At 45.6% G+C, this 27,062-nt stretch overlaps 1 protein-coding gene across 2 annotated transcripts; it reads right to left on the bottom strand.

The window, feature by feature from the left end:
* Positions 1 to 346: 346 nt before the first annotated feature.
* Positions 347 to 23,454, bottom strand: Gng4 (G protein subunit gamma 4). 2 transcript variants are annotated; one of them, XM_010621978.3, is made up of 4 exons: positions 23,283 to 23,454; positions 21,725 to 21,753; positions 21,522 to 21,630; positions 347 to 1,069 (listed from the first exon to the last, which is right to left on the bottom strand). In XM_010621978.3, exons 3-4 carry the CDS (start codon positions 21,618 to 21,620, stop codon positions 941 to 943), a joined length of 228 nt encoding a protein of 75 aa, XP_010620280.1. In that variant the 5' UTR covers positions 21,621 to 21,630; positions 21,725 to 21,753; positions 23,283 to 23,454; the 3' UTR covers positions 347 to 940. The 2 variants fall into 2 exon arrangements, with proteins under 2 accessions (XP_010620280.1, XP_033617739.1); XM_033761848.1 differs by lacking the exon at positions 21,725 to 21,753 and having other exon boundaries at positions 23,283 to 23,453.
* Between the last annotated feature and the right edge of the window lie 3,608 nt (positions 23,455 to 27,062).

Here is a 27,062-nt window from a genome sequence, read left to right as displayed (position 1 = left end):
TAGCCTTTCCCCGGAGCATCTAGAGACAGTCAGCAAATGGGCTCACCAAGCTCCCTCCTGGCAAAGGCAGGTAGAAAAGTGTGGCACAAGTGCTGTGGGCCAGTGTCACAAATGCGTTTGCTTCCGATTGTGTGGTTAAGACTGTTGGCAGCTCTAACTACCTGCAGACAGCTACCTGCAAGGTGCACCAGCTCAGGAGTCCAGGGAGTGGTCTGGAGTCGGACTGCCTGCCCTGAGGTCCTGCTTTCCTATATAACCTTTCTCTACACAACCTTGGGCAAACTATGTCATCTCCCTATGCCTCAGTCTCTCTCTCTAAATCAGGTCTACACTCATGAACTTATTGTTGGAAGGTTAAACAGGTTAACGCATCAAGGCTCAGAGCCTCAAGCTGTGACACTGTAGCCTGTTCCTACAGGGTAGGGGCCACCCTTCTGGAGCCCAAGAGGGCCCTGTGTTGTTCCCATCCTACAGGCTAATCCTTTTTCACAGGATGATGGAAGTGTCACACATGGGGACTCTCAGAGCTGCTGGACAGAACCCTATCTACACACTTTGGCTGGTCCCCAAGCTGTCACTGGGTGCAGAATTGCTGTCAATGTGACTACTTGGGCACAATTTTTCATCTCAATAAATTATCCACTAACATTGATTAACTTGATGTACTTAAACTTGAGAATTGACATTTAAAAACTGTAAACTCTTAAACCCATACTTATTTTTACATAGCACATAGTTATTTGGCCACAAAAATGTCTATTTTCTTTGCTATGAATGAAAATAACAAAAATGAAAGAAAAAAAAAAAGCAATTGAATACCATGACAGATACAATGAAAATTGAACTGAGCCCTGCCATGGGGGCTCCCTAGTCCAAGAGCATGCACTATCTTTATGGGGGTTCCACAGACAGAAAAGGAGGTGGTCCATCACTGAAGGCCTCAGAGGATGGTACAGAAGAACTTCTTCTCCCGGAAGGGATTCTCTGACGCGGGCACTGGGATGATGAGGGGGTCCTCCCGCACATGAGCTTCGCAGTATGCCAGGAGGTCTGCTGCTGCCTGGGACACCTAGGGTCACGGCAGAGGAACCATTAGAGGTCTGCTCACAGATGGACGCATCGCTGCCGGAAGGACAGTGACAGCCACGCCCAGGCTGCAGAGAGCTGGTGCGAGCCCAGGAGGTGACACTCGGAACACGACGCCCTGGGAGATTAGGTCACCCAGAGGAGGCAGAGGAGCTGGCCCAAAGGTCGGACGTCCTTGTCACACTCCCAGCTGGGGTAAGGTATCAGGCTAGGGGCCTCACAATGATTCTACTAAGCTGTTTCTGAAACAATAATGCAGAATGCTGTCCCTGTCCAAACCAGTGTGATTTATTATTATTATTATTATTATTATATTTATTGGTACCGGGGATCAAACTCTGGCCCTTGTGCTTGCAAGGCAGTCACAGAACCACTGAGCCAAATCCCCAGTCCACGTGTGATTTATTATTATTAGTTGTTTTACTGCAGTCCATTCTCATGACCAAGAAAGACTTTATCCCTCTCAATACAACATACATTTAGCTGCTTTATAAGAATATACATATTTTTCTTATCTGCTTTTAGTAGTACATACTATTTCCACAAACGAGTGGGCTTTATTCTGGCAGATTTACACACACCTGTAATGTACTTTGATCCCTCCTGGTACTCCCACGCCCTCTGATGCCCTTCCTCCTCCCTCTCCCCGATCTCCTTCCTCTAACAGTCTTCCACAAAGAGCAGAAGTCTTTTTGAGTCGGGCTTATTTCACTTTACCATGATGATCTCCAGGTCCATCCATTTTCCTGCCACGACACGATTTGTTCTTCCGCTGCTCTGTGTACTACATACATTAAGCACACACCTTTTAACTTGGGGTGACCACTCCCGCAGAGCAAGCTGCTCTGGACCAGGAGCCCCCGCCCGTTTTCTTTCTAGACTTATGACACACGACAACGGTGCATCAAACCGTCCCCAGCACCAGTCCAGAGGAAGACCTGGGTGGGAGGTGGCAGCCCAGAGATGCACTCACTGAGGGGGAAAAGTTGCCAGCTGGATCTACTCACTCACTGCCCTCCAGGTGTGGATGAAAGCCCTGTGTGTTAGCTCAGCCGCCTGCCAGGAGTCCTGCAGGGGGATTCACAGCAGACTGTGCAGTGCTCTGGCATCAGTGGCTTCCTCTACTCCAGAAAGACAGAGTCACTCCAGGAGTGTATGCAAAAATGTTTCCAGGCCACCAGCCAGGCAAGCCACACATATTCCCTTCTGGGTTTTTTAATTGGCTCATCCTCCAATATTTTACCGAGATTTTTCTGATTCCCAGCCCAGAACCATTCACAAAACCTAGAAATCATTCCAGCAGAATCATGGAATGAATTTTCTTCCTCAGATAAACCAACTAGAAGTTCAGTGAATATTCAGTACAAATCTTGACTAAGTCTATACTTGTCGGGAGTGTGGAATGGAGAAACGGGCACCAATGAATTTCGGGCTTCTTGCTTCACCTCCACCCCTCAGCTAGCTAGCTGTGTTACCTTGGGCAAGGAAATCAACTTCCTGAACTTTATTTTCTTAATAGTAACATTTAGGAGAGTTAAATATCTCTAAGCTTGTTTGTACTTACATAATCTATGATTCTACCTTTAATGGCATCATGGTCAGTATTTTAAATCCCAAACAATGTTAGGTTGAACGAAAGCATTTGAAGTTTGCAGTGGTTGACAAGACACTTCGGCACTTCTCAGATGAGCAGAGGCCCAAGGAAGGACTAAGCTTGCAGGGACCTGGGACACCACCACAGGGATGGAACATGGGAGCAGAGAAAGTGACTGAGGCCACGGAGCTATGACGGACACACGTGTTCGGCACATGGCCGTGGGACGCCCCACTCGCCGCTTCTGAGAAGGCGCAGTGCTCCCCGACTGTCGTAGTCTTGACCTCCCTCCCCGCTCCAGGCTGCCCACCAGGCCTAGAGGTGCAGAACCTGCTGGCTCTCCCCAGGGCCACCAAGGCAGCGTGGCCGCTGAACCTATCCGGTGACCTTTCTGGCAGTGACTGCACCACTTCCAGGCCCCGGTGCAGAGCTGCAGTGATGGAGGCAACCTTTCCTCCTGGACTGCTGGGCCTCGGTCCCTGGGGCCTCCTACGAGGTGCTCATTTAAGACACTTCAGCTCACTACCAACCACAACCGCTGATCCAGTGTCCTACTTTCCATTTTCCCATCCGTTTCGTCTTTGGGCCATGCTCCAGCTGATTCTGAATCCTCTATCAACGGCTTTATCTCATTCAGCAGTGTGCACTGAGTACTTACCTTGTGGTTGACTGAGAGGAGGCAAGGCAAAATTTCTGCCTTCTAGAACAAATTGAGAAGACAGAAATAAGGAAGCCACCATTACAATCCGCATGTGGTAGACTGTCCTTGATGCAGAGATAGGGACCCAGCCCTGCTGCGTTACCTGCTGCGCTCAGAAGGCAGCCTGCTGAATGATCACTCTTCATAGCAGCTTCCTCTTGGTCAGCTCAATAGTACACATGATTAGCACCATCCATTGTGGGTGGAGGAGGCCAGTGTAATTCTGAGACCAACCTTGAAAGGTTGTCTCCCTGGGCTGCTACACTGTAGACCAGTATATCACAACCATGCATAGGAGGGGTCTCAAAGATGCTGGGCTTTGGGGGACAGTCCAGGAGAGGGGAACTCGGTGGGGCCCCAGTCCCTCTCCCACCAGTGTGTCCTCTTCCTTCCAGCCCAGTGTGCAACACACCGGCAACAGTGCTGTGAACGTCTCGACCTGCCTGCTCTAAGCAGACCTCTGCTAGGAATTTTCCTGTTGCCTCCCAAAGGAGATACTGTACTTGATGCCACAATTTTCCTTTCAAGAAAACAAGCTGTTCCTAGATAGCCTCCTTCTGTTGCTATTTCAGGTCACAGCTGCATTTGCTTGTTTGTCACTAAACTCCCCTGGGTTCTGTGTCCCTGTGTGCACACCTGACCCACAGGAATGAATGCACAGAAAAGTCTGGGACAGAGTAGCAAGGGCCTGGCTGAGATCAAATGTGGAGACCTGGGTTGCATCCATGGTATATTAATCTTCTAGGTGCACTCAGAATTGCTGAAACAGAACCGCTACAGTTTGAATGTCCCTCCAAAGAAGACAGTGACATTTAACTGCCATTGTAACAGGATTTACAAGTGGGATCCTTGAAAGGGGGTTCGCGTGCCCTTTCGGGTGCCCCTTCCCAATTAGGCCACTCACGCACCGAGAGATCCGGCAGGAGATTTTTATTGTAGGGAGGCGAGCAGGAGGCAGGAAGGCAGAGAGAGAGAGAGAGAGAGAGAGAGAGAGGAGGAAGAAGAAGCAGAAGGAGAGAGAGAACAAAGAAAGGAAGGTCCTTTTATCAGTTTTGGGGTGGGCTATTGCTTATTTATGAGGAGTGAGTTACTTTTAACCTATCACAGGCCAGATTGCTTTCATGGGTCCAGTCCTGCAGACACAGGTTTTAACTTTCCTGGACCACTGTGGCCTTGGTGGGAAGGGAAACCAGAGATAAGGGCATGAGGTCATTTTAGGAGCCAAGATGTACCAGGAGAATGCAGCCTGTGAGGCAGCGTCACAGCATACTTTAACATGATCAATTCCCTAACCATCCTTAAGAGGTAGATAGGCCATGTGGGCTTCCAGCTCGTGAAAAGGTCAAGGACATGACGGCAGGAACAGGTTAGTTATCTTAGAGTGGGCTCCTGAGAAAAGGAAGAATGTCTGATTTTGTTCTTTTGTCCACCCATGATTCATGATTGTCTTTCTGCTATGTTATGATGCAGTCTAGAGGCCCTGCTAGGTAGATCTTCCAGCCTCCAGAATGGTGAGGAATAAATTTTTCTTATAAACTACCAAGTCTGTGGGATCTTGCCACAGCTGCAGAAAAGAGACTGGGACATTTACCCCAAAAATAATGGCCTACATATACACTACTGTGCCTAATGGAGTGTAGTCATCTTACCAAAAAATAAGAGTCTTCTGCCTTATGCAGACTTCTTTTTCACAGAGTTCAAAGCCCCTTTATTCTTGTATAGCCAAAGTGTTGTGGGTAAATGTTAGCATTTATTGTATTGGGATCAGCAGATATAAATATAAGCAATGACCTTCTTCATGTGTCTTTGTGTGCCTTACATGTGAAAAGTGACCCACTGTGTGACATCAGGGGTTTACTCTAAAGGTGTTCCCTAGGCTGGTGTGAGGATTTTCTTAATGAGCCCTAGACTGATTTTTTTCCTTCCTAGATTGATTTTTGTGGTTGGAGATTTTATAAAATATGGGTTGCAGAAGTCACCAGATTTCACAAAACATCTGCCACCTCAAAAAAACATAAAATAGTTTGCTTTTGGAGACAAAAATTTATACTCTGGTAGAAAACTGGAAACACCCTCACTACTGATATTTTCTCATCAAGTCTCAAGCCAGCTACATCTCAAGTCTGTTCTGATGAAATGCCCTGAGCATCTCGTCTCCTGCCTCAGGATCACACTGTTAGAGTCACGGGACAGCAGATGTTGAAAAGAACCAGTAGCCTAGGAACAACTGTGGAATTTTTCCATTGCGTTTCAGAGTAAAAGATGTGATTAAAACAGCCTAAGTTAGCACATAATCCTGTTAGTCGCACTATAATTACAAGCTTCAATGATGGGAGAGAATGTTGCAATTACTATAGTCACATTCCATGACAAGACGGATGACATAATTACTATTCTTGCTGTGACACCCACCACACTTATCTTGTGCATCTAAAGCACACAGATCCGTACCTACTTCTCAGCGACGTTGGACTACCAAACAATGCTATTTGGAATCAAGAGCATCTTTGTTGGTTTGGCTGTTCCTTCCTCTACTTCAGAAAACAAAGCAGGATCATGGTTAAGAGCCAGCATGGTGCCGTGGTGCCTACTTCACACAGACATCACGAGCTGTTGGCCCCCCTGGGCCCTCAGGACATGTCAAGTGTAGCCTTCACCTCTACATTCTCAGCAAATGCTGCAGGGTGTATTCTTGTGAATTTTTTTTTCTTGTTACATTCAAAATATTTGAGACCAGCACATCAGTTCCTAAGGCACTCCCTAGATACCTTCACAGGATGGCGTGCAATAGATCCCAGATCAACACAGGCAATTCTGTCATTGGTAAATGGCCTGAGTGGGGAGGGTTTTCTGCTCACCCAGTGGGTCCTAGCCAAGACACCATCTAGCTGAGAGTGGGTGAGGTTATACCTAAAGGCGGAAACCAGAGGGAGCAGTGATTGGACATATGTGTGAATCAAAGAAAAATGTAGCAACCTCCCTTTGACCTTTATAAGGCCAAATCCATAACTGCAGGTCTGCCACTATCATCACCATAAAGGACTTTTTCTCCCACATCAGAAGTTGATTGAATATTGGAAGGTAAGTCTAGGATGCATGAAAGAGGGTTAGTGTCACCAAATTCACAGAAGAGCTGTCACTAGATGGCCCCTTGACAGGCCTGTTTGAGTATGACCCACCCACACTACCCTTGACCTCGTCAAAAACAGACCCTTCCAATATGTTGGCCAAAGTCTTGCCTGACGGACCACCTTTCAGTTTTAATATTTCCCAGTTTTTACTAAGAGAGCCATAATTCAGGCATCCTGAAAGTTTACTAAGAATAATGTGTAGGGTGTTGGAATCTAGTGAGGTGAATGATCGAACACTGCAGGGACCCTGCCCTGAGGTCCAAACTCCAGGGGGATTCCACATTTTACTTCTCTTAGGGAGAAGCATAGAGCTCAGAAGCACATCCTGAGTGAGGCACTAGGCACCAGGTGCTGTGTCCTTTGGGAGGGATGCAGAGCCGGGCACAGAGCTTTCACTTCTACTAGTGGAATGTGCTGGTGAGCAGCTGAATGATGCAAAGGACACTATCCTACCTACAGGGGATGTTACTCCCTCACTCTTTGCTGCCTTTGGCAAGGAAGGAAAGGATGTTTAGAAGTAGACCTGAGGATGTTTCTCTGAGGTTGATCAAGGCATTGCAATGCTCACGGTGCCCTGACCCAAACAACCTCTGGACTTGAAAGGCCCTTTTCTTTTCCAGATGTACCTGGCACCCTCCTGTGCTGGCACACTGTCCTATTCTTTGGTTTATTTCAAAGGCTGCTCTCCTTCTATCTGATCCTGCTTCTACAACTGATGCGGACCCTTTCCTTGAAGGTGATGATTTATTTTTACAATATGTACTTTTTTTTTTCTGGTACCGGGGATCAAACTCAGGACCAGGCAGGTGCAGTGCCACTGGAGCTAAATTCCTGGCCCCTAGCGATGAATTTATTCCTGAATATGACTTCAGGAAGTCAGCATCAGAATCACTTAATTTCTGTTAAGTCTACGTCACAGCAAACAATGCTTCTGAAGGAGGATGAACATCAGAGAAAACGATTATATCTAAATCATGAAACTAGCGGAAGATGGACTAAGGAGGTGGCTGCACAGGGTTCAGACTAGACCCAGTGAAAAGCCCACACCTATACAAACTGCTATGGCTACACTCCTGGCTGTGCCAAGGACACGTTGTAACTTGTGTTCTTTTTCTTTTAGAGTAGCAAATAAACATACGAAAAAATGTTCAGTATCACTGGTCATTCAAAAGATGCAAATGTCCCAGCCCAGCCCAGAAAGAAAGGCTGCCATCAAGAAATCAACCAACAGCAAATGCTGGTGGGGCTGTGACAGACATAAGGTTACTCTCCAGTCTGAATTCTTTCCTGTACTTTAAGGTACTTGGAACATCTGAAGGCTTTCCCACAATATTTGCATTCATACGGTTTCCCTGTACTGTGAGGTCCTGTATGTTTAGGATCTTTTGAGCCAGGGATTTAGCTCAGTGGTGTTGCCGTCTGCCTCACAAGTCCTGAGTTCAATCCCTGGTACCAAAAAAATTAAAAAAAGAAGGATCTTTTATGTTCGTTACATTTCATAGTTTCTTTCCAGTATGAATTCTTCCACGCAGTTGAAAGGAAGTACACCATGCGAATGTTTTTCCACATTTCTGGCACACATAGGGCTTCTCACCAGCGTGAGTTCTTTTATGTACATGAAGAGCATTCGAGGACCTGAAGGCCTTCCCCCATTCTTTACATTTGTAAGATTTCCTACAGTGAGAGTTCTTCAGTGCAGTTTAAGGGAATGGCAACATGCAAACGTTTTCTGCATTCTTTGCACACACAGGGCTTCTCATTAGTGTGAGTTATTTTATGTGTATGTAGAGCGCTGCAGTGACTGAAGGCTTTCCCACATTGTTTACATTTAGAAGGTTTCTCTTTACTGTGAGTCTTTTTGTTTGGAGGTTCTGAAGGCTTTTTTACATTTGTAAGGCTTCTCTCCAGTGTGAATTATTCTGTGCAGTTTAAGGGAAGTACAATGTGCAAATGACTTTCCACATTCCTTGCACACACAGGACTTCTCACCACTGTGAGTTCTCTCATGTACTTAAAGAGCACCTGAGGACCTGAACACCTTCCCACATTCTTTACGTTCGTAAAGTTTCTCTCCAGCGTGAATCCTTCTGTGCAGATGAAGGGAAGTGTAACGTGAGAATGGCTGCCCACAGATAGGGTTTCTGACCACTCGATAACATTGCTCTGTCGTAAGGTAGCCTAGATTTTCGGAATAAAATTTCATCCTTGCCTTTTTTTTTTCCAGTACCAGCGATCAAACTCAGGACCTTGTGCTTGCCAGGCAGGTGTGGAACCACTGAGCTACATCCGTGGCGCTCCAAAACACCTTGTTTTAATATTGAAAATCTCTCAACAGCATTGATGGGCAAAGAATACTTGTTCTTGAAGTGTCTAATTCAAGGAATGACGCCCCCTTACCCACCGAGACCAGGTTCCTGAAGTTTTCCTGCATCACAGCTCTGTAGCCCATCTGGGAAGTTATCCAGCAAAGCCCACTCCTCCTGGGTGAAGTTCACAGCCACGTCCTCAAAGGTCATTGACTCCATTTCTGGTGTGGGGTCTCCATAGAGTGCCGGGCATGTGCTGGGACCTCACGACAGGGATGAAGTCAGCAGCAGTCACCTGCATAGAGCAGCTGGGTTTTGTATTTTTGTTTTGTTTTTGGAGACAGGGGCTTGCTATGTAGCCTAGGCTGGTCTTGAATTTTCAGTGATCCGCCTGCCTCAGCCGCCCTAGTGCTGCAATTATATGCCTGGCTCTTCCTATCTTTATACTCAGCGGTGTCTTAGTTTTATCTGTACCTGGACTTCCCTAAAACCTTTCAGTGGACTGTGAGCAACCAGTCAGAACACGAGGGTTTCCCTGATTTTGCTCAACTTCATTTTTTTTGGTACCAGGGATCGAACTCGGGACCTTGCGCTTGGGAGGGAGGCGGCGGGACTACTGAGCTAAATTCCCGGCCCTCATAGTCAATCTTCTACATTCTACCTTTCAGCCTCACTCTTCTATCTTAACAACTATTGGCATTGGTTTTAGAAGTTTCTGGTTTGGCTTCATAAACTTAACCATGTGTGTTTTATATTCTGGAAAAAACAAAACCATAGGAAACACATTTTGCTCTTTCAAAAGAATTCACACTCTGGTGTTACTGCTTATGACTCCTAGGAAAAGTGCTAGACAAAATTAAGGGTAAAACATGTGTTAAAGACATATCTGTTTGAAGAATTATGAGAAAAAACTTTGGCTCAGATAGAAATGTGTAGAAGCCAAGAGCTGGATGCCCAAAGGCCCTTTCCAGAAATCTTCCAGACATTTCCCACTTAGCTCCACAAATGGGGTCTGGAGAGTTCCCTCTGATGAAGGGGCAGAAAATCCCAAGGTCACTTACACTTGAAGCTTGAATACATGTTATGATCTTTATGTAGAGTAACTACATAAAAACTTGGCCATATCTGGTGTCTGGCTATATTAGTGCCTAGAGAAATGAGGAAGAGAAAGAGTTTATAAACATGATTAGTGCATGTGCAGGTAGTTCAATTTGCTTAAAAAGCAACTCTTAGGTGTGAGACGGTTTGTTTGAGGCTTATAGTGTGGTGGTGACATCTGAGAGGAAGGAACAGTGAGGATTCTTCTGTTCACTGCCCAGCACAGTCAGGTGCTCCCAGCACAACACACCCTTCCTTCCAGAATCCCAGATACTACCCAGGATGTATAAGAGAGGAAGCAGGGGAATCTCAGCTCTGGGTAGAGGCAGCTCCTCAGCAGAAGCGACTCCTAGGACAAATGCCTTTATTATCATTATTTTTTGGTACTGGGGATCGGATTTCAGGACCTTGTGCTTGTGAGGCAGGCGGCAGAACCACTGAGCTAAATCTCCAGCCCAAGAATGCCATTGAAATGGCTTTACAGTCTGACAATAAGCAATCTTTGTTTGTGAACTCTGTGTGTGTGTGCACGCGCGAGTGTGTCTGTGTGTGTGTGTGTGTGTGTGTGTGTGTGTGTGTGGTACTTGGGATCAAACCCAGGCCTTTTGCACTGAGCTACATCCTCAGCCTTTTTTTATTTTGCAGTTTTAGATAGTCTCATTAAATCACTAAGTTGCTCAGGCTGGGCTTCAACTTGAGATCCTCCTGCTGCACCTTTCCAGTATGACGGGGTTATAGGTGTGAACATTTTTTTAAAGAATAAAGATGGAAGTAAAAATCTCATCCCTTGTTGGTAAAATTTGGCACACGTCATCCACCCACACGTGTACACACATGCACGCTGCTCTGTGAGGTGCCCCTCCCTTCATGCACACAGAGCCCTGTCATGTCAGCAACACAGGGTAGCACTGTCCCCACATAACACACTTGGCCAAAGCCTATCGATGGACAGTTATTTCAATTTTTTGACATTTTAAATAATGCTCGTACAGCCCTCTGTTACTTGTGAGATTGCCTCCTTAGGAAACATTCTTAGAAGTGGCAATGCTGGGTCAGACAGCATGCGCCACAGACACACACCTTGACTGCCCTTTGGGAAGACTGTGTCCACTTCTATGCCCAATAGTACAACATCTGTACACCCTGCTGCATCGCTGGTGGGGGACCCTGAACTTGCAAGAATGGAAACCATCATTGCTCAGCAGGTCAGTGCTGGTTTTTAGCCACATTTCTTATCCTCTTCACAAAGGAAAATGCCTCTTCCTGTGATTGAGCATTCACACATCTCCATTATAAACTGCCTATTTGCAGGTTGCTTGTATGATTTGGGGAAAAAAAGAGCTTTTTTTTTACAGCTCCTTTTCTCAGAAATTAACTTTGTTTTATGGTTAGCAAATGTTTTTCTTACTTTTGATTGGGAGAATTTTACTAAGCAGAATTAAAGATATGCAGTCAACACTTTTACCTTATGAACTATGACGTTTAGGATATGATGAGACAGGCTTTCTCAAACTCATAGTATTAAAACATCTACTCCTATTTTCCAAATACTTTTATGGTTTCATTTGCTATATTTAAAAATTTGACCCACGTTATGGACTGAATTATGTCTCCCCAAGACTGCATCTGAAGACATGGTTTTCAGGGAAGTAAATTAGGGCTGAATGAAGTCATAAGAAAGGAGGCCTAATCTAATAGAATGGGGATCCTTATAAAAAGAAACTTGGTGTGTGTGTGTGTTCTCTCTCTGTAAGCACACACACAAAAAGGTCATGTAAGGACACAGTGAGAAGTGAGCATCTATCACCCAGGGATGCCACACACAAATCTTTACTGGCACCTTGATCTTGGACATACAGCCTCCAGAATATGAAAAAAATAAAATTCTTGTTTAAGCCACCCAGTCCTTAGTACTCTGACAGCACAATACAACAAATTTTCCCAAGTGCTGATGACTTTTTACAACATTTATTAATTATCTATTCCCTGCTGAGTTGAGATGCTATCTGGGTCATATTTCAAATTCCCAATATACTTGGGTCTATTTTTGAGATATCTTTGTTCCATTGATCTGTCTGCTCTAGAAGCAGTATCAAAAATCTTCAAAGGTACACTTTTTTGTTTGCTTTTTGACGCAGGGTCTCCCTTTGTAGTTCTGGCTGGCCCTGAACTCACTATGTAGCCAGGCTGGCCTTGAACTCATGGCGATCCTCCTGCCTCAGCCTCCCAAATGTTGGGATCACAGGTGTGCACCACCATGCCCAGCACATTCTATATATTTTAATACATGGTAGGAAATGTCTATGTGTCTTCCTCCTCAAATATATATACTTTCTTTTAAACTTCTGGGGAAGAGTATAGCTAAGTAAGTGGTAGATCACTTACCTCACATTCACAAGGCCCTGAATTCAATTCCCAGTACTGCAAAAATATGATCTCAGATAGTTTTCATCTAACTGGGCTTTAGAATAACCTAGTTTGCTTCCCCAAAAGCCAAAATAGAATTTTAATTATTCTTATACTCAATCTATATATAGAGAAAGTGTTCATGTATGTGTATTTATGTGTGTGTGTGTGTGTGTGTGTGTATAATTTTTTGGGGGTACTGAGGATCGAACTCGGGACCTTCCACTTGCAAGGCAAGCAGCAGAACCACTGAGCTAAAGGGAGGGTCCCTGTCTTAAAATATTGATTCTGCCTATTGTAGAACAAGCTATTCTGTTAGTCAAGTCTTCTTTTACGCCCTTTTATGTCATGAGTCTTATACACTTATACATGGCATTCTCAAAGTCTATTCTGTTGTTAAGGAGAGAGTTTCAAAAGGTTCCTGATACTGACACATATTCCCCACCACTGCCACTATTAAGTGTGTTTGTGTAAAAAATGGATCTGCGCTATTTCTGTTTTCAGGCTTTGTTGAGGTGTTTCACGAGGGATGCTTATAGAAAGTGTCCTTGCTATTCTAGATAAAGAATTTTTATGTACTTACTTTATAAAGCACAAGATGAGGAAATATTGGGACAGATGGGTAAGCTGTATGAACTTGATATGTCCTTCCCAGTCCTTGGTGCACGAACTAGATAATATAAGCAATAAGTTGGTCTCATGTATTTACATCTCTTGATATTTCCTAATCTTTTACCTTCCGTATTTTTGGTGTGATTGGACTGTACAGCCCAACTATGTTTAGCTTTTTAGAAACTGCCAAAGCGGCTGTCAGCAAGAGGCCTCCATCATTCCACATCCTTGCCAGCATTTGCTATTGTCAGTGTCTTGGACTTTAGCCATTTGGTAGATGTGTAGTGGTATCTCATTGTTTTAACTTGCAGTTCTCTAGAGAAACTGATGATGAACATCTTTTCACATACTTTTTTACCATTCATTTATCATCTTTGGTGAGACAGATGCTCATTCAGATCTTTTGTCCATTTTTAAATGTGTTTTCTCATTGCTGAATTTTAAGAGTTCTTCCTATCTTATCTCCTAGCAATAGAACCCCTTCTCTAGTTGGAGGAATTATCTCCGTGTCCCATGATGGGGAAAAAAGATGATTTCTCTTAATAGGATCTAAAAATGTGAACTATGTGCATTCCCAGAATCCCTTGCAACTTGAGCACAAGCATGTGACCTTTATCAGACACACATCTTTGACTAAGGACCCAAGAGACAGAGAGTAGGAGCTTTTCTTCTGGTGGAAGCAATGAAAGCCCTGACTAGAAGGCTGGGTTCCTGGTTCAGAGTGGTGATGTTACAAGCGATAGCATACAGTGCTTGCTGGCAATTGCAGTGGGATCCCCAGGAGACTCTGCAGCAGCAGTTTTGAGAGCTGTTCCCAGAAGGTGACTCTCACGTCAATTCTATGAACTTTCCCAAATCCCTTTAGAAAGCACAAAACAGGCATATGATGCCTTAAATGCCAAGAATGTTTCTGTGACTGATTTGGACCTGGTATCAAAACTGATCTGATCTATGTAGACCAAGTTCAACCTCCAGTTTCACCAATGATTCTCTCTCTCTCTCTTTTTTTTTTTTGGTACTGGAGATTGAACTTGGGTCCTTGCGCTTGCAAGGCAGGCCACACCGAACCACTGAGTTAAATCCCCCGCCCCTAACCAATGATTCTTATGACCAAGATCCTCAACCTGTCAGGTGTGGTGGTACATGCCTATAATTCCAGCACTCTGGGAGGCCAAGGCAGGAGGACTGTATGTTTGAGCCCAGCCTGGGCAATTTAGGGACTTAGCAAGACTGTTTCAAAATAAAAAATAAAAGAGGGGATGAAGATATAGTTCTGTGCAAAGGCCTTGAGTTCAATCCTCAGTATCAGAAAAGAAAAAAAAAAAAAAGACCTTCAGCTGTGCTTGAGAGGAAACTGGCTAGGTGGGGAGTTAATATAATTACGTATATCTGTATTCCTTTACTGACAGTCCATTGTATAAAACAAACTAATTTTGCTAAATAAAAGCAGCATGTATTTGTGTTATGTTTACATTTCTGCATAACTGGGAATATGTTTACATCACCATAGGTGCACATGGCCCATTGGCTGGGTGGAGAGTTCCCTGCAGATGCTGTTTCTCTGCAGGCTGCCACCTTCTACCCTGCGGCGATGTGTCCACTCTGAGGCCTCCCTCCTTTGCAGGTGAGGGCCTGTGGCTCTGTGGCAGCCCTCGGGGTTTGGGTGTGTGCCTTCGTGTCCTCTGATAGCACCTCTAAGATTCAGTTTTCACGGGCTGTGAACTTGGGGCTGCTATGAACGTTCAAGTTCCTGACACACATAAAGTAACAAAAGTTAGGTGCCCTGTCCTAAGTGGTTGCTGCTTTTGCCTGTCTACTGAATGAGCTTTCTTTTATGTTATGTAAAAAAATTTTTTTTTGGTTTTTGCTATTTTTATTGTTTTGGTGATAGCAGAGGGTAGGTACTTCTTTACTTCTGAGGTCAAGGACCCTCACCAACACATGTGTCTCAGGGTTGATCATTTCCTATCACTTATTTCCTGGGGTGTGGCAAGCTATTTGGATCGGCAGGTTCAGGTCTTCCTCTGTTTAATGAAACCTTTCAGTGTGAAACCCTTGAGTGTTTTCTGTTCTATTTGTTCTCTCTGCCACAGCATCGGCCTCCAAATACTGAGACGCCATCGTCAGTCTTGATTTCTGTCATCTTCCAACCGCTTTGATCTGACCCTTCATCATTTTCCCTGTCACTTGAGCCTGTCCTCAGCACCGCCAATTTGGTTTTCTGTAACATGTGCTGTACTCATCGCTCCTTCCAAACGGTGCTCCCCTGCCAATCTTTGCTTAGCTTTTCTACCTTGTATTCAACTCATCTATCTCTCTTCTGAGCTCGTTCCCTAGATTTTGTTTGCTTTACATATTTCTGAGAGTATAAAGCAGTTATTTGAAGCTTTCTGAGGAAGGCTTCCTAAGTGAATGGTTCATTAGCCTTTTGTACGTCATAGTCTGATTCTTGATTTTTTTTTTCTTTTTCAGAATATTTACATAACATTTCCCTTTACCTCTTATTCTTTGAAAGGGGGCAGTTCTGAATCAAGTACGCTATTTGCTTGATGACAGCTTAGATAGATTCTCCCTCCCCTCCCCCACAGTAGAGCAGTGTTTGAAGATTCTCTACAGCTGTGCTGGAAGGCTGTCCCTGATGTAGCTCTCGGAGGAGGTGACAGATAAAATCTGAGGCAGTGAGAAGTCACAGATCAACTTCGTTGTTTAGCATGTTCCCTGCAAAGATGTCCACCGCCTCCCCAAACAGCAGGCCCGTCTTCACAGTGGAAAGTCTTCTTGGGTTTCTGGCTGAGCCCTGCTTGGAGGTGAGCAGCTGCCTCTGTGAAGAGCCAGGTGGGCTGCATGTGGAGACTCCTAGGTCATGGCCTGTTCTACTCTGAACTGGCCCATGATGGATGTATGGGATTTTCCAGACAGAGGAGGACACTCTGTCCAGGTAGAGAGAATATGATGTCATGTTACAGCACGGCACATCCACAAGACTGATGAAGAAAGTAGGGGTATAGACACATAGATAGGAGTATGAAGGAATGAACCCTTAATCTCTTAATCAAGGGAGCACTAATAATCCCTAAATGTAATGAATGGGCTGAACCAAGAGTCATGTGAGCTGGGTGTGGCAGTCCACACCTATAATCCTAGTGTGCTAGGAGGCTGAGGCAAGAGGATCACAAATGAGGGAAAACCCGGGTAACTCGGTGACTTAGCAAGACTTTGTCTCAAAATGAAAAATAAAAAGTGCTGGGGATGTAGCTCAGTGCAAAGCTCCTGGGTCTAATCCCGAGGACTAGAAATTCAATCATGTGAATGATTCTAATATTTTATCTACTGCAAAGTTTTTTTTTTAAGAACTACAACACACACAACACAGGACAATGAATTTGAACAAATATACAGGCACATCCGGAAATGTACAGCTTCTTGCACTCCCCATTCCAGTACCCAGAACAGTCTGTGGTGGGTGGGCCCTTTGTTCCTCTGGGGATGCCTTTCCCTTAAACCCTTTAAAGATATCAGCTCCAGACCCAGAAGAGTAGGTGGGAAGCCTCCAAGTCCAGGCTTGGAAAGTCCTAAACTATTTACATTTCTTTCTCTTGCAGTTTTTTAAGAACAGAAATGCATGGTCACATTGTTATACTAGATTGTGGTAAATATTAAATGTTTGATCTTTGTCCCCAGTTCCTAGCACAGAACTCCTAAGATCCTTGGAGTTTCTGGAGTGACAGGAGTGGATTTTGTAGCTAACGAAATGACTGGTGGGTGGTGACCTCGAGATAGCTCCAGGATGGGAGCAGGTGGCCAGGGAGAACAAGCCATGATCAGAGCTGGAACTTTGAGCCCTGCTCCCTGACCTCCAGGTTGGAAGAGGGGCTGGAGATAAGAGTTCAATCACCATTTAATCAATTATGAGGCCTTCATAGAAACTCCAAAGCATGGGTTGGGAGACAGTGCTGTCAGACGAGGCATGGAAGATGTGTGCCATGATCCCACCATAGATTGTCCTATGCATCTCATCCATTTGGCAGCTCCTGAGTGGTACTCTAGGTAATAAACTAGTAAATGTGGGCAAAACAATTTCCTGAGTTCTATGAGTCCTTCTTGTGAATGATATAACCTGGGCAAGGAGACTCTTGGAAACCCCTGCATTTCTAGGCAGATCTGCACGAAGTGCAGGTAGTCTGGGTACCCCACTTACAACTGGTGTCTGCAGCAGGAACAGTCTTGTGAACCTGAGCCTGGGGGTCTGTGCTAATCCCATACAGCATCAGAATTGGGCGGAACTGTTGAGCTCCCAGTTGGTGTTGGAGAATTAGAGAAGATCAGCAATGAGTAAAGGAAGAGCATGGATCTGAGGGGCAAAGCCTAGAAACAGAGTGGCTTCTGCAAGCGGCCAGGAGACCACAGATGCAGACGAGGGGGAACCACCTTAGAAATATTCAGGGGGCAAACCTGGTAGAATCTGGAACTACACAGGATATGCAGGATGGAAGAGAGGCAACACAAATTTCTTGGTTGTGAGCCTAGGTAGGCGGTAGTATCATGGAATGAGACAATATAAATAAAAGTTGTTTCAGACGTGCTGATTTTACAGCTTCGGGGGACTGGCTAGCAGGTTCCTAGATACACAGAACAGGAACTCAGGCAGAGATGCACAGAGGAAGAGCTGTAGATGAGTTTACCTGGAGTGATTCTGAGACTCCAGAGAAATGGGCTGGGGCAGAACACAGGGGACCACAGGTGCTGGCCTGGCTGGTGAGGACCTAGTGATGAGCTGGGGAAGAGTGGCCAGACACGGGAGGAGAGAGTAGGTCCGCATCTCTCATTCTGTACTAAAACCAAATTGAAATGAACCAAGGACCCAAATATAAAACCAAGAACTTTGAAACTGTTGGAAGATAACATAGGGGAAACACTTGAAATCATGGTCACAGGTGAAGAGTTATTGAATAGGACCCCAACAGCAGAGGAGATAACAGCAAGAGTCAACTACACCAAAGTAAAAGCTGCACAGCAAAGAATGATCAAAATAGCGAAGAGACATCCTGCAGAATGGGAGAAAATTTCTGCCAGCTATTCTCCTGACAGAGATCTAATATCTAGACCATATAAAGAAGTAAACACCACAACAACTGATCCAACAAAAAAACCAGGCAAATGAAGAGACTTTTCAAATAGACACTTTTCAAAAGAAGTATAAACAGTCAATAAGTATATGAAAAAATGTTCAACATGTTTATCCATTAGGGAAATACAAAACAAAACTACTTTGAGATGCTATCTCCACCCAGTCAGAATGGCTATCATCAAGAACACACAAAAAACTCCCCCAACGAATACTGGCAAGTTTATGGGGTTGAGAAGGGGAGGAACCCTTCTACACCGTGGTGGAAATGTCAACTTGTACAACCACTACGGAAATCAGTGTGGAGATGCCTCAAAGAACTAAAAATAGAAATACCATTTGACCCAGCCATACCACTCCTGGGTATATTCCTGAAAGAATTAAAAACATCATACTCCAGCGATACATATATGCTCATGTTATAACAGCCCAATGCAAAATAGCTAAACTGTGGAGACAGCCTGGATGCCCATGAATAGATGAATGGATAAAGAAAATCATAGACACACACAGAGGAATATTATTCAGCTGTAAAGAGGAATGAAATCATGTAATTGACAGGAAAATGGCTGGAACTCCAAACCATCAAGCTAAACGAGACAATTCAGACTCAGAAAGTTAAATATCATGTTTTCTCTTATATGAGAAACCTAAAATACAAGTAAATAATTGACTGAAATAAAGGAGAGATGATAGAAAATGGGAGGTAGACTTTTGGATTAGGGGAGGTGGAGGAAAAAGAGAGGGACAAAGAGATTGAAAATGATCAAGATATGTTATATGCAGTGCCAATTCCCCAAAATGAACATCACTATTCTGTTACAAACATTCATTAATTAAAGAAATACAGTGCCCAAGGTCACGCTCACCTGACCCCACCTTAACTTAGGCCCCACCTTCTAAGTTTCCATCACCTCTCAATAATGTCATTAAATTCTGGCCTCTTAAATGGATTAATCCATGGATGAAGTAGAAACCCTCATGACCCAGTCATCTTCTGAAGGCCCCTACCTTTGCACATGTAAGAATTCTGGGGGCATTTTAAACCAAACCATAAGAGGTGCCAACAACCAAGAGGAGAGATGACATGATAATGAGAAGTGAGGGCCTGCCTGGTTTACTATCCTTGAGCTATCGTTATTGCCCAGTGGCTTTATCTGGCTGGGCAAGTTACTGCCTACAGCACTCAGTTTCTTCCTCTATAAAACAGAGCACATAGGGCCAGGGATTTAGCTCAGTGGTGCCACTGCCTGCTGGAAAGCACAAGAACCCGAGCAAAACAAAACAAAAACAGCACCTGCTTCATAGGACTGTTGTGAGAACTGAGTGAGTTTAATAAAAATTGTTCAGAACAGCACATAGTAAGCACTCAATAAATGTTATCTATTTATAGTACCATTATGATTATCTATGAAATTAGTATGACATAAAGAATGGTATTTTGTTTTGTTTTGTTTTGTTTTTGATACCGGGGATTGAACTCGGGTCCTTGCGCTTGCAAGGCAGGCCACTGAACTGCTGAGCTAAATCCCTGGCCCCAAAGAATGGCATTTTGGAAAAGAATTTTGGGGAAAAGATGTGCTTACTGACAATAGGAATATGAATTGGTACCAGTTTTCACAGAGAACTCTGATAGGGATTCAAATGCTTTGTGTGTACGTATTCTTCAAACAAGCCATTTTCAGTCCCTAAGAATTTATCCTAAAGAAACAATCAGACATAAACAATTTATGCACGAACGGGCTTTCCAAGCACTTTCTTAAAATATAACACTCAAAATTAGAAATAAGTGAAACATCTAAGGAGAGGAGGGTGGTTAAAGGAATTATTGTGTGTCGGGTCATGGAGAAAACAGAACAGCCAGGTCTGGTCTGGTTCACCTCAAATACCTGTGACCCCATGGCTTCAGCCTGACACCCGGTTGCTCTGTGCCTGTGCCTGTGCCTGTGTGCACGGTGTCCCCTCTCCCGCTGCCCAAAGCTGAGCCTAGCACAGCAGGCAGCTCTTTCTTGGGTGCTCACACGGCCATAGGGAGGTGCCAGCCCACAAAGTCAACGCTCACAAGTCTGACCACTGTGGTGATGTTCCTCTCACCTGACAGCAGAGCCTGGGAACGGCTTCCCCGTGTTCTCGCCCCTTGGCAGAGCTCTCCTGTCTGCACTGTTGGAGCACAGAATCCTTGCAGCGCATATGGTTAAGTCCCTTTCCACTATGGGCACCCTGCCCTCTCTGCTTTAAATCGTTTTCTGGGTGGTGACCTCCTATATTGCCTAGTGACTCCTGTTGCCAATGGTTGACACCTGATCTGCAGTTCGTGTCAGCCACCTTTCTGTTATCCTAACAAATACTTGAGATGATCGATTTAAAAAGAGAAGTTTATTTTGGCTCCCAGTTTTGGAAATCCCAGAATATGCTAAGTAGACAAAGTACGGGAAAAGCAAAGCCATTCATCTCATGGCCAGGACACACAGATTGAAGAGGACAGCAGCCTGACCTCTTAGAGGTCCCAGCAGGCCTTTAACATGTGGGCATTTGGGGGATGCTCCAGATCCAAACTATTGCAGAGCCGGGGTGAGTATGTGCAAGATGGAGATATGCAGGTCGTCTGCACCCCACAGCATTCCCTCCCAGTTCCGTATACGCGCACATCACTTTCTGTGCAGTTTTCTGCACCCTTGGAGAGCTGGCACCCCAGAGCTCCAGGGAAAGAATAACTACCCTCACAGAGGGGTGAGCTGCTGTCATCCAACAATTCTAGCAGGGAAGAGCGTTCAGGGAGGAGCAGCTGGCTTTGCCCACTGCCATGGATTCTCCTTGGCAATCCCAGATGCCTGAGCAAGACCCCATGTCCCGAAAGATGACACGTACAGTGGCCTTCACTTGGCGGGTGCTGTTCCTGAGAGGGCTTCTTCCGACTCTACTATAGCCATGAGCCCGGGGACATTTCAGAGCCATACGCTCTGTCTGGTCTCCCACTCGCTTCTAAGTGGCAGCTTGAGAAACGGAAGCTTCATGTTGCTGCAGCTCTCCTGTGTCAAAGGACCTGCCCTCGGCAGTGAACATGCCTGGTGGCTGGCACCTTCTGTCACCTTCCTCCGAGGAAGGTGTGACACACACACAGGCATGGCTCAGTGCCTTGCCCCAGCAGTGCCCCCTTCAAAATACAGGGTGCTGTTATAGCCTCAGAGTCACAGCACCAGTGACTGATCACACGGTCCAACTCTGCTTTCTGCTGATGGGCAGGACAATGTGATTAAACAGAGCTGAGACCAAGAGCATCTATTCTCTGGAAGTCATACACTCCGTGTTCTGCATCGTTCCTAATCCTCCTAACCCTTGGGCATGCTCAGAACACTGGAGCATTTGTAAATGTCTCCCTGCTGAGGGCGGCTGGGTGCTCATGGGATGAATGGCACCTGGCTCAGCCGCCCCTGGAATAGGGGGAGGATTTGCACATGCTCACCTTCACCCTGTCCATGCAGGCTTCCATCTTCAGCTGCTCCACAGCCTTCCGGGCCTGGGAGATGCTGGTGGTACTGTTATTGGACATGTTTTCTTTCATTCTGCAGCCCCTGCAAGCAGCCACAGGCACAGGGTTGGAAGTGCAGCTCTCAAGAGCAAGGGTGAGACAGACGCATCCCGCCCTGCCTGTGTCCCATCACCTACGGCTTCTCTGTCCAAGCCAATCCGCTCTCCTAGAAGGGAAGGAAATTCTCCATGACCTCACACATACTGCTGCCATGTGACTAAGACAAGACATTGTAATGCTACCTGTCCCCCAAGAGAGCATAGGCCTTGGATCACGTTACCCCGTCCAGTGAGAAACTGCTCGGAGGAGGCCTGATGATCCAAGTGGGAGCGTTGAGGACGGGCACCGGAAAGGGCAACATGAGTGACAATGGCTCCCAAGCCACAGAGTGCAGCAGGAGCTGAGGCCAGGACCTTGGTGTGCAGGCCATCTCTTGGTAAAACTTTCCATGGGTGAGCCCACTCCTGGCCCAAACAAGGCACAATGGCACAATGGCAATTTCTTTTTTTTTTTTTCCTCTCTCGCATGGGTGATTTTAAAAAATAAGGCTTCTTATAAGACAGGTCAGAGCTGCCTAGGATGTGTTCATCTCATTGGGAACTTGGGCCCAGCACGGAGAAGTGGGAGTAGCTGGGGGCTCTGAAGTCTGGGAGCATCTGTAACCCAACCACACAGGCAGGAAGAGGGCTTCACCCATATGCTTGTTCCTTCTGTTCCCGAAACCAACTCAGCCCGGAGTGACCCTGAACCATGCCTGATCTGGGAGAGAGACGGGAGGGAGGCGTGGTCCCACTGGGCTGGGAAGTCACTCAGGGACAGCTGGCATGGGAAGAAAATGGCTTTGCCAACCAGAGCTACAGACAACCAAGCGTTCTGTTTGCTTTGTGTTGTACTGGGGATTGAACACTAAGCTACATCCTTAGCCCTTTTTAGTTTTTATGTGAGACAGAGTCTTGCTAAATTGCTAAGTTGTCCAGGCTGGGCTCTAACTTGCGATTCTCCTGCCTCAGCCTCCCAGACAGATCTTGTGAGCAGGCTTCAGAGCAATGCTTCCCCACTGTAGCTAGGGGCCTTGCAGGCTCCACTTGAACCACACCCCGGCCTCTGCTGCTACTCTGCCGGACTACATGACCTCACATATGCCTGTCCACACGCCTGTATGTGCTATAGGGAAACAGGCTGGGGCGAAGTGCAACTGCGACAAAGCTAAACACTCTTGCCACTTCCTGTGGACACTGACTCCATGCCTGGCCTTCGGGAGGATGAGGCAAAAGGAAAACAGCCAAAAGCCAGGGCCCTCCGCTGGTGCCGAGTGGTTAGGCATTTCCTCCTTCCGCGATGCACAGGAGACACTCACACGGACAGGTAACCAGGAGGGTGCACCAGTGGCTCTCAACTTAGCAAGTATGGAGTTGGGCTGGGGCCAGGGCAAGGCGGGTCTACCCTCAGTGCTGTGGTCTGGACCTGGCTTGGGACTTGGCATTTAGAACTCCTGAGAAGTGCGTGCCACTGTACCTATCATTACACTCAGGTGTCCTAACGGCCCCAAGTCAGCCATGGAAGTTGGTGAGGGACAGGGCATGACCACCCCTAGGGTGGGGTGCAGAGCTGGATCCTGATGAGCAAGTCTCACTCAGACCCCACATTCCTGCTCTCCAGAGAAACAGTTCCTGAAGAGCAAAGTCACCCCCTTACCTGCTGAGAGGTGCCACGGTGACAGGCCCAGATAAGGGACGCGGGCTGGTGGTGCAGCAGTGGTCGTCAGACGAGAGGACGATTCCGGGCTCACCTGGAAGCACAACCGGAGAGGGAGCTGTCCTCACCGTCCCGCCGCTCCCGCAGCGCCCCTCCCCTCTCAGCAGCAGCACCACGTGGGTTCCCAGGATGCGGGGAGGCGGCAAGCTAAAGGCATGGAGAGCACCTCTGAGGTGACACAGAGAAAGCTGGGGACACAGCCTCGAGGTCAAGGCCACTGTGGCCTCACCTGACAGGCCTCCCTGCTGACCCTCATGCCCGGGTTCTCAGTCCCTCAAGATCACAGTTGTAGCCCCCGCTAACGCCTGCCAAATGGGAAGAGTTTATCTGGTTTTTCTCTTTCTATAAAAATATATGTCCACCGAAGATAGAGAAAATCACAACAACAATGAACAATAAAGACAAACCACAGTGCCTTTTCCTAGAAAACCACGCTTAGCACATTGACGCACGTTATCCTATGTGCAGCAGGGATAACTGGATTTCAAGGAAAGTACACGTCTAGGTTGGGTGACTGCAGAGCTCACCCAGAGGGACAAAGCCTGCCCCACCCTGGGATAGACTCCTCCAACATGGCTGGCTCCAAGAGTTCTGAGTTCCCTCTTCAACCACACAGCCTACTGAATCTTCAGCAAAATCAAGCTCAGTATGAATGGGGTGCCAGTCCCGTTTGCTCTGCTGGGTAGAGTAGAATCCAAATTCATTTTAATGTGAACACAGAGGGACATGGTTTGGGATGGTGCTTAATGTGTTATTCTCAGTCTTGGCTACGATCTGAATGTTTGTGTTCCCACAACTATGACGAAATCCTCATGTCCAATGCGATGGTATTAGGAGGTGGGCCTTTGGGGGGGACGAGGTCACAAGTAAGGAACCTCAGGATGGAATTCGTGTGTCACAGAAGAGTCCCTTCCACCAGGTGAAGACTCAGCTTCCAGCTATGAACCAGAAAGTGGACCTTCCAGAGACACTAAACCCAGGTCTCGTCTTGGACTTTCTAGCCTCCAGAATGGAAAGAAGGAAATTTCTGTTGTGTATAAGGTCCCTGATCTACCGAATAGACTAAGGTAGCCCCTCCAATGTTTTCACAAACACCACATGCTACAAATGTGACCGCTCCTGTTACAGTAGTCTCCCTTTATCTATGGTTCCACATTCTGCAGTTTTGGTTGCCCAGGGTCAACAATGGTCTGAAAATACTGAGAAAATTCCAGACACATTTCATACTTCTTCGTTTTGAGATAGGGTCTCACTGTGTAGCCCACAGTTCTTTAGTATTTCTCAAACTCACAGCGATCCCCGTGCCTCCATCTCCCAAGTGCTGGGATTACAGGCGTGCGCCCTGACATCCAGCACAATTCATACATCTTAAGTTGTGCGCGGTTCTGAGATCATGATGAAATCTGTACCATCCCACTCCGCCCTGCCCAGGATATGAATCATCCCTTTGTCCTGAATATCCATGCTGTACACACTGCCCTCCATTAGTCACTTGGTAGCTGACTGGATTACAAAATCGACTACAGTGCTATTGTAGACTCACGTTCACGTAACCCTTATTTTATCTAAAAATGGACCCAAGGAGTGAAAGTAGTGATGCTGGCTGTTTTATTTTATTATTAGTCATTATCAGCCTCATACTGTGCCTAATTTGTAAATTAAACTTTACCATAAATAGGTACATACAGAAAAAAAAAAAAACTCTACCCAGGGTTCAGTGTTGTCCACAGTCTGTCACAGGGCATTTTGCCTAACTGCTCTGGCTGATGTTTCAAGTACTACATTGAAGAAAGTGTTGACAGTGGACATCCTTGTCCTGTTCCTGATATGTTCCATCATTTAATGTGATGTTGGCAGTAGGCTTGTTATAAATGGCTTTTATCAGATTGAGATTGAGATAAGGTCCTTCTATCCCCCCTTTCTCAAAAAAAATTTTTTTGGGGGTATTGGGGATCGAACTCAGGACCTTGCACTTACAAGGTAGGTAGCAGAACCACTGAGCTAAATTCCCAGCCCCTCAAAGTTTTTATTATGCTCAGATGTTGAATTTTGTCAAAGGCTTGAGTCTATTAAAATGATCACATGATTTTTGTCTTTCTTTCTCTTTATGTGATGTTTTACACTTATTGATTTGCATATGCTGAACCATCTTCCTGCAAAGGATTTTAGATGCCTTCCTCGTATCATTGTCATTTCTCAAAATAAGAGCAGTTGGTACTGATGGGATTCATGCCCTGACCAGCTCTCTTGATCTTGTTGCTGGAGAAAGCAGTTTTCAATGGTACAAAATTTTACCATGATGTTTTCAAAAGCGCTTTCTCTCAAGAGAAGAAAATATGGTCATCTCTAAATAAGATGATCATTTTGAGTTCAAAGAAGATCTGCTACCTGGCCACTAGCTGTCCGGGAGCCCTTTCAGGGTAGAGGCTGTTTTATTGGCTTCTGACAGTTCAGGTAGCCCAGTCTGGCCTTGAACTCATGGTGATTCTCATGCCCCAGCCTCCAGAGAGCTGCGGTTACAGGTATGTTCCACCCTGCCCAGCTAATTTTGCTGATTTCTGTTCTTTAGTATTTCTTCTTTGCTTTGGGTTTGATTTTCTCTCTCTCCCTGAATCTCATTCTTTTGGTTTATTAAGGTAGAAGCTGAAATCACTGATTTGAGAGCTTTCTTTTTAACATAAGTATTTACTGGTATAAGTTTCTCTGCAAGGACTACTTTAGCTGGATCACACGTTTTTATATCAATTTGAAATATTTTCTGTTTTCCTTTGTGATTTTCTGTATATGCATGGGATATTTAGAACTTTACTGTTTAAATAAAGTTAGGTTAGATCCTGACTCAGTTTTTTTGTTTGTTTGTTTGTTTTTTGGTACTGGGGATCGAACTCAGGACTTTGTTTGCGTGGTAGGCAGTGGAACCACTAAGCTAAATCCCCAGCCCCTCAGTTTGGTTTTTAAAGATTTTGCAATTCCATGCATATACTACTCAGGGATTTTTCTGAGCTTTGAGTGCCTGTATAAAATTTTCTTTCATTTTTTTTTTCTTTTTCTGGCCTGTTTTGGATCTGTCCTATGTATGTGCATCTCAGGAGTGTTGTTGGAAGATTTATAGGTTCATATGAAGACTTAGAGGATCTGGGCTGGGGATTTAGCTCAGTGGCTTGGCTGCCTGCCTCACAAGCGCAAGGTCCTGAATTTGACCCCTGGTGCCTGCCCACCCCCCACAAAAGAATTAGAGGGTCCACTTCTTCCATTGTCTCCTCTCCAGTATTTTCCATACATTCCAGTCCACAAGGGCTCCTTTTCCTGTTTCTGTGACCCAAAAGACAGGGTTCCTCCTGAAGATGTAGCTCATAGTGCTGCTGCCACTATAAGATTCTGTAGCTGGGGCCTGCTCTTAGAGAAAAGCAGTGAAAGGAAAAAGAAAAAGAGGAAAAAAAGACTACACAAAATTTCCCCCAGGTCCTTTGGAAGACATGTGGGGTTTCTACTAGAGCATTAGCTGTCTACACCAGTCATCTGCATATCTGCTGTCGGTCCTACCTGGGTGCAACACCACAGAGTAAGGAGAAAGCAAGTAGGAAGTGGATTGACCTTCATTTAGGTTGTTTCTCGAGTTTTCCTTCTCTTCCACAGTTCACAGACTCTGGTTTACTTTTTAGAGTTCCCAAGTACTTTTTTTTGGGGGGGGGGAACAGGCATCGAACTCAGGTACTTGTG

This window comes from Fukomys damarensis, unplaced genomic scaffold (genome assembly GCF_012274545.1).
Source record: "Fukomys damarensis isolate Sample0158 unplaced genomic scaffold, DMR_v1.0_HiC HiC_scaffold_10, whole genome shotgun sequence".
In the NCBI taxonomy this organism is placed as follows: Eukaryota; Metazoa; Chordata; class Mammalia; order Rodentia; family Bathyergidae; genus Fukomys; species Fukomys damarensis.
This window is presented reverse-complemented; position numbering and strand designations above follow the sequence as displayed.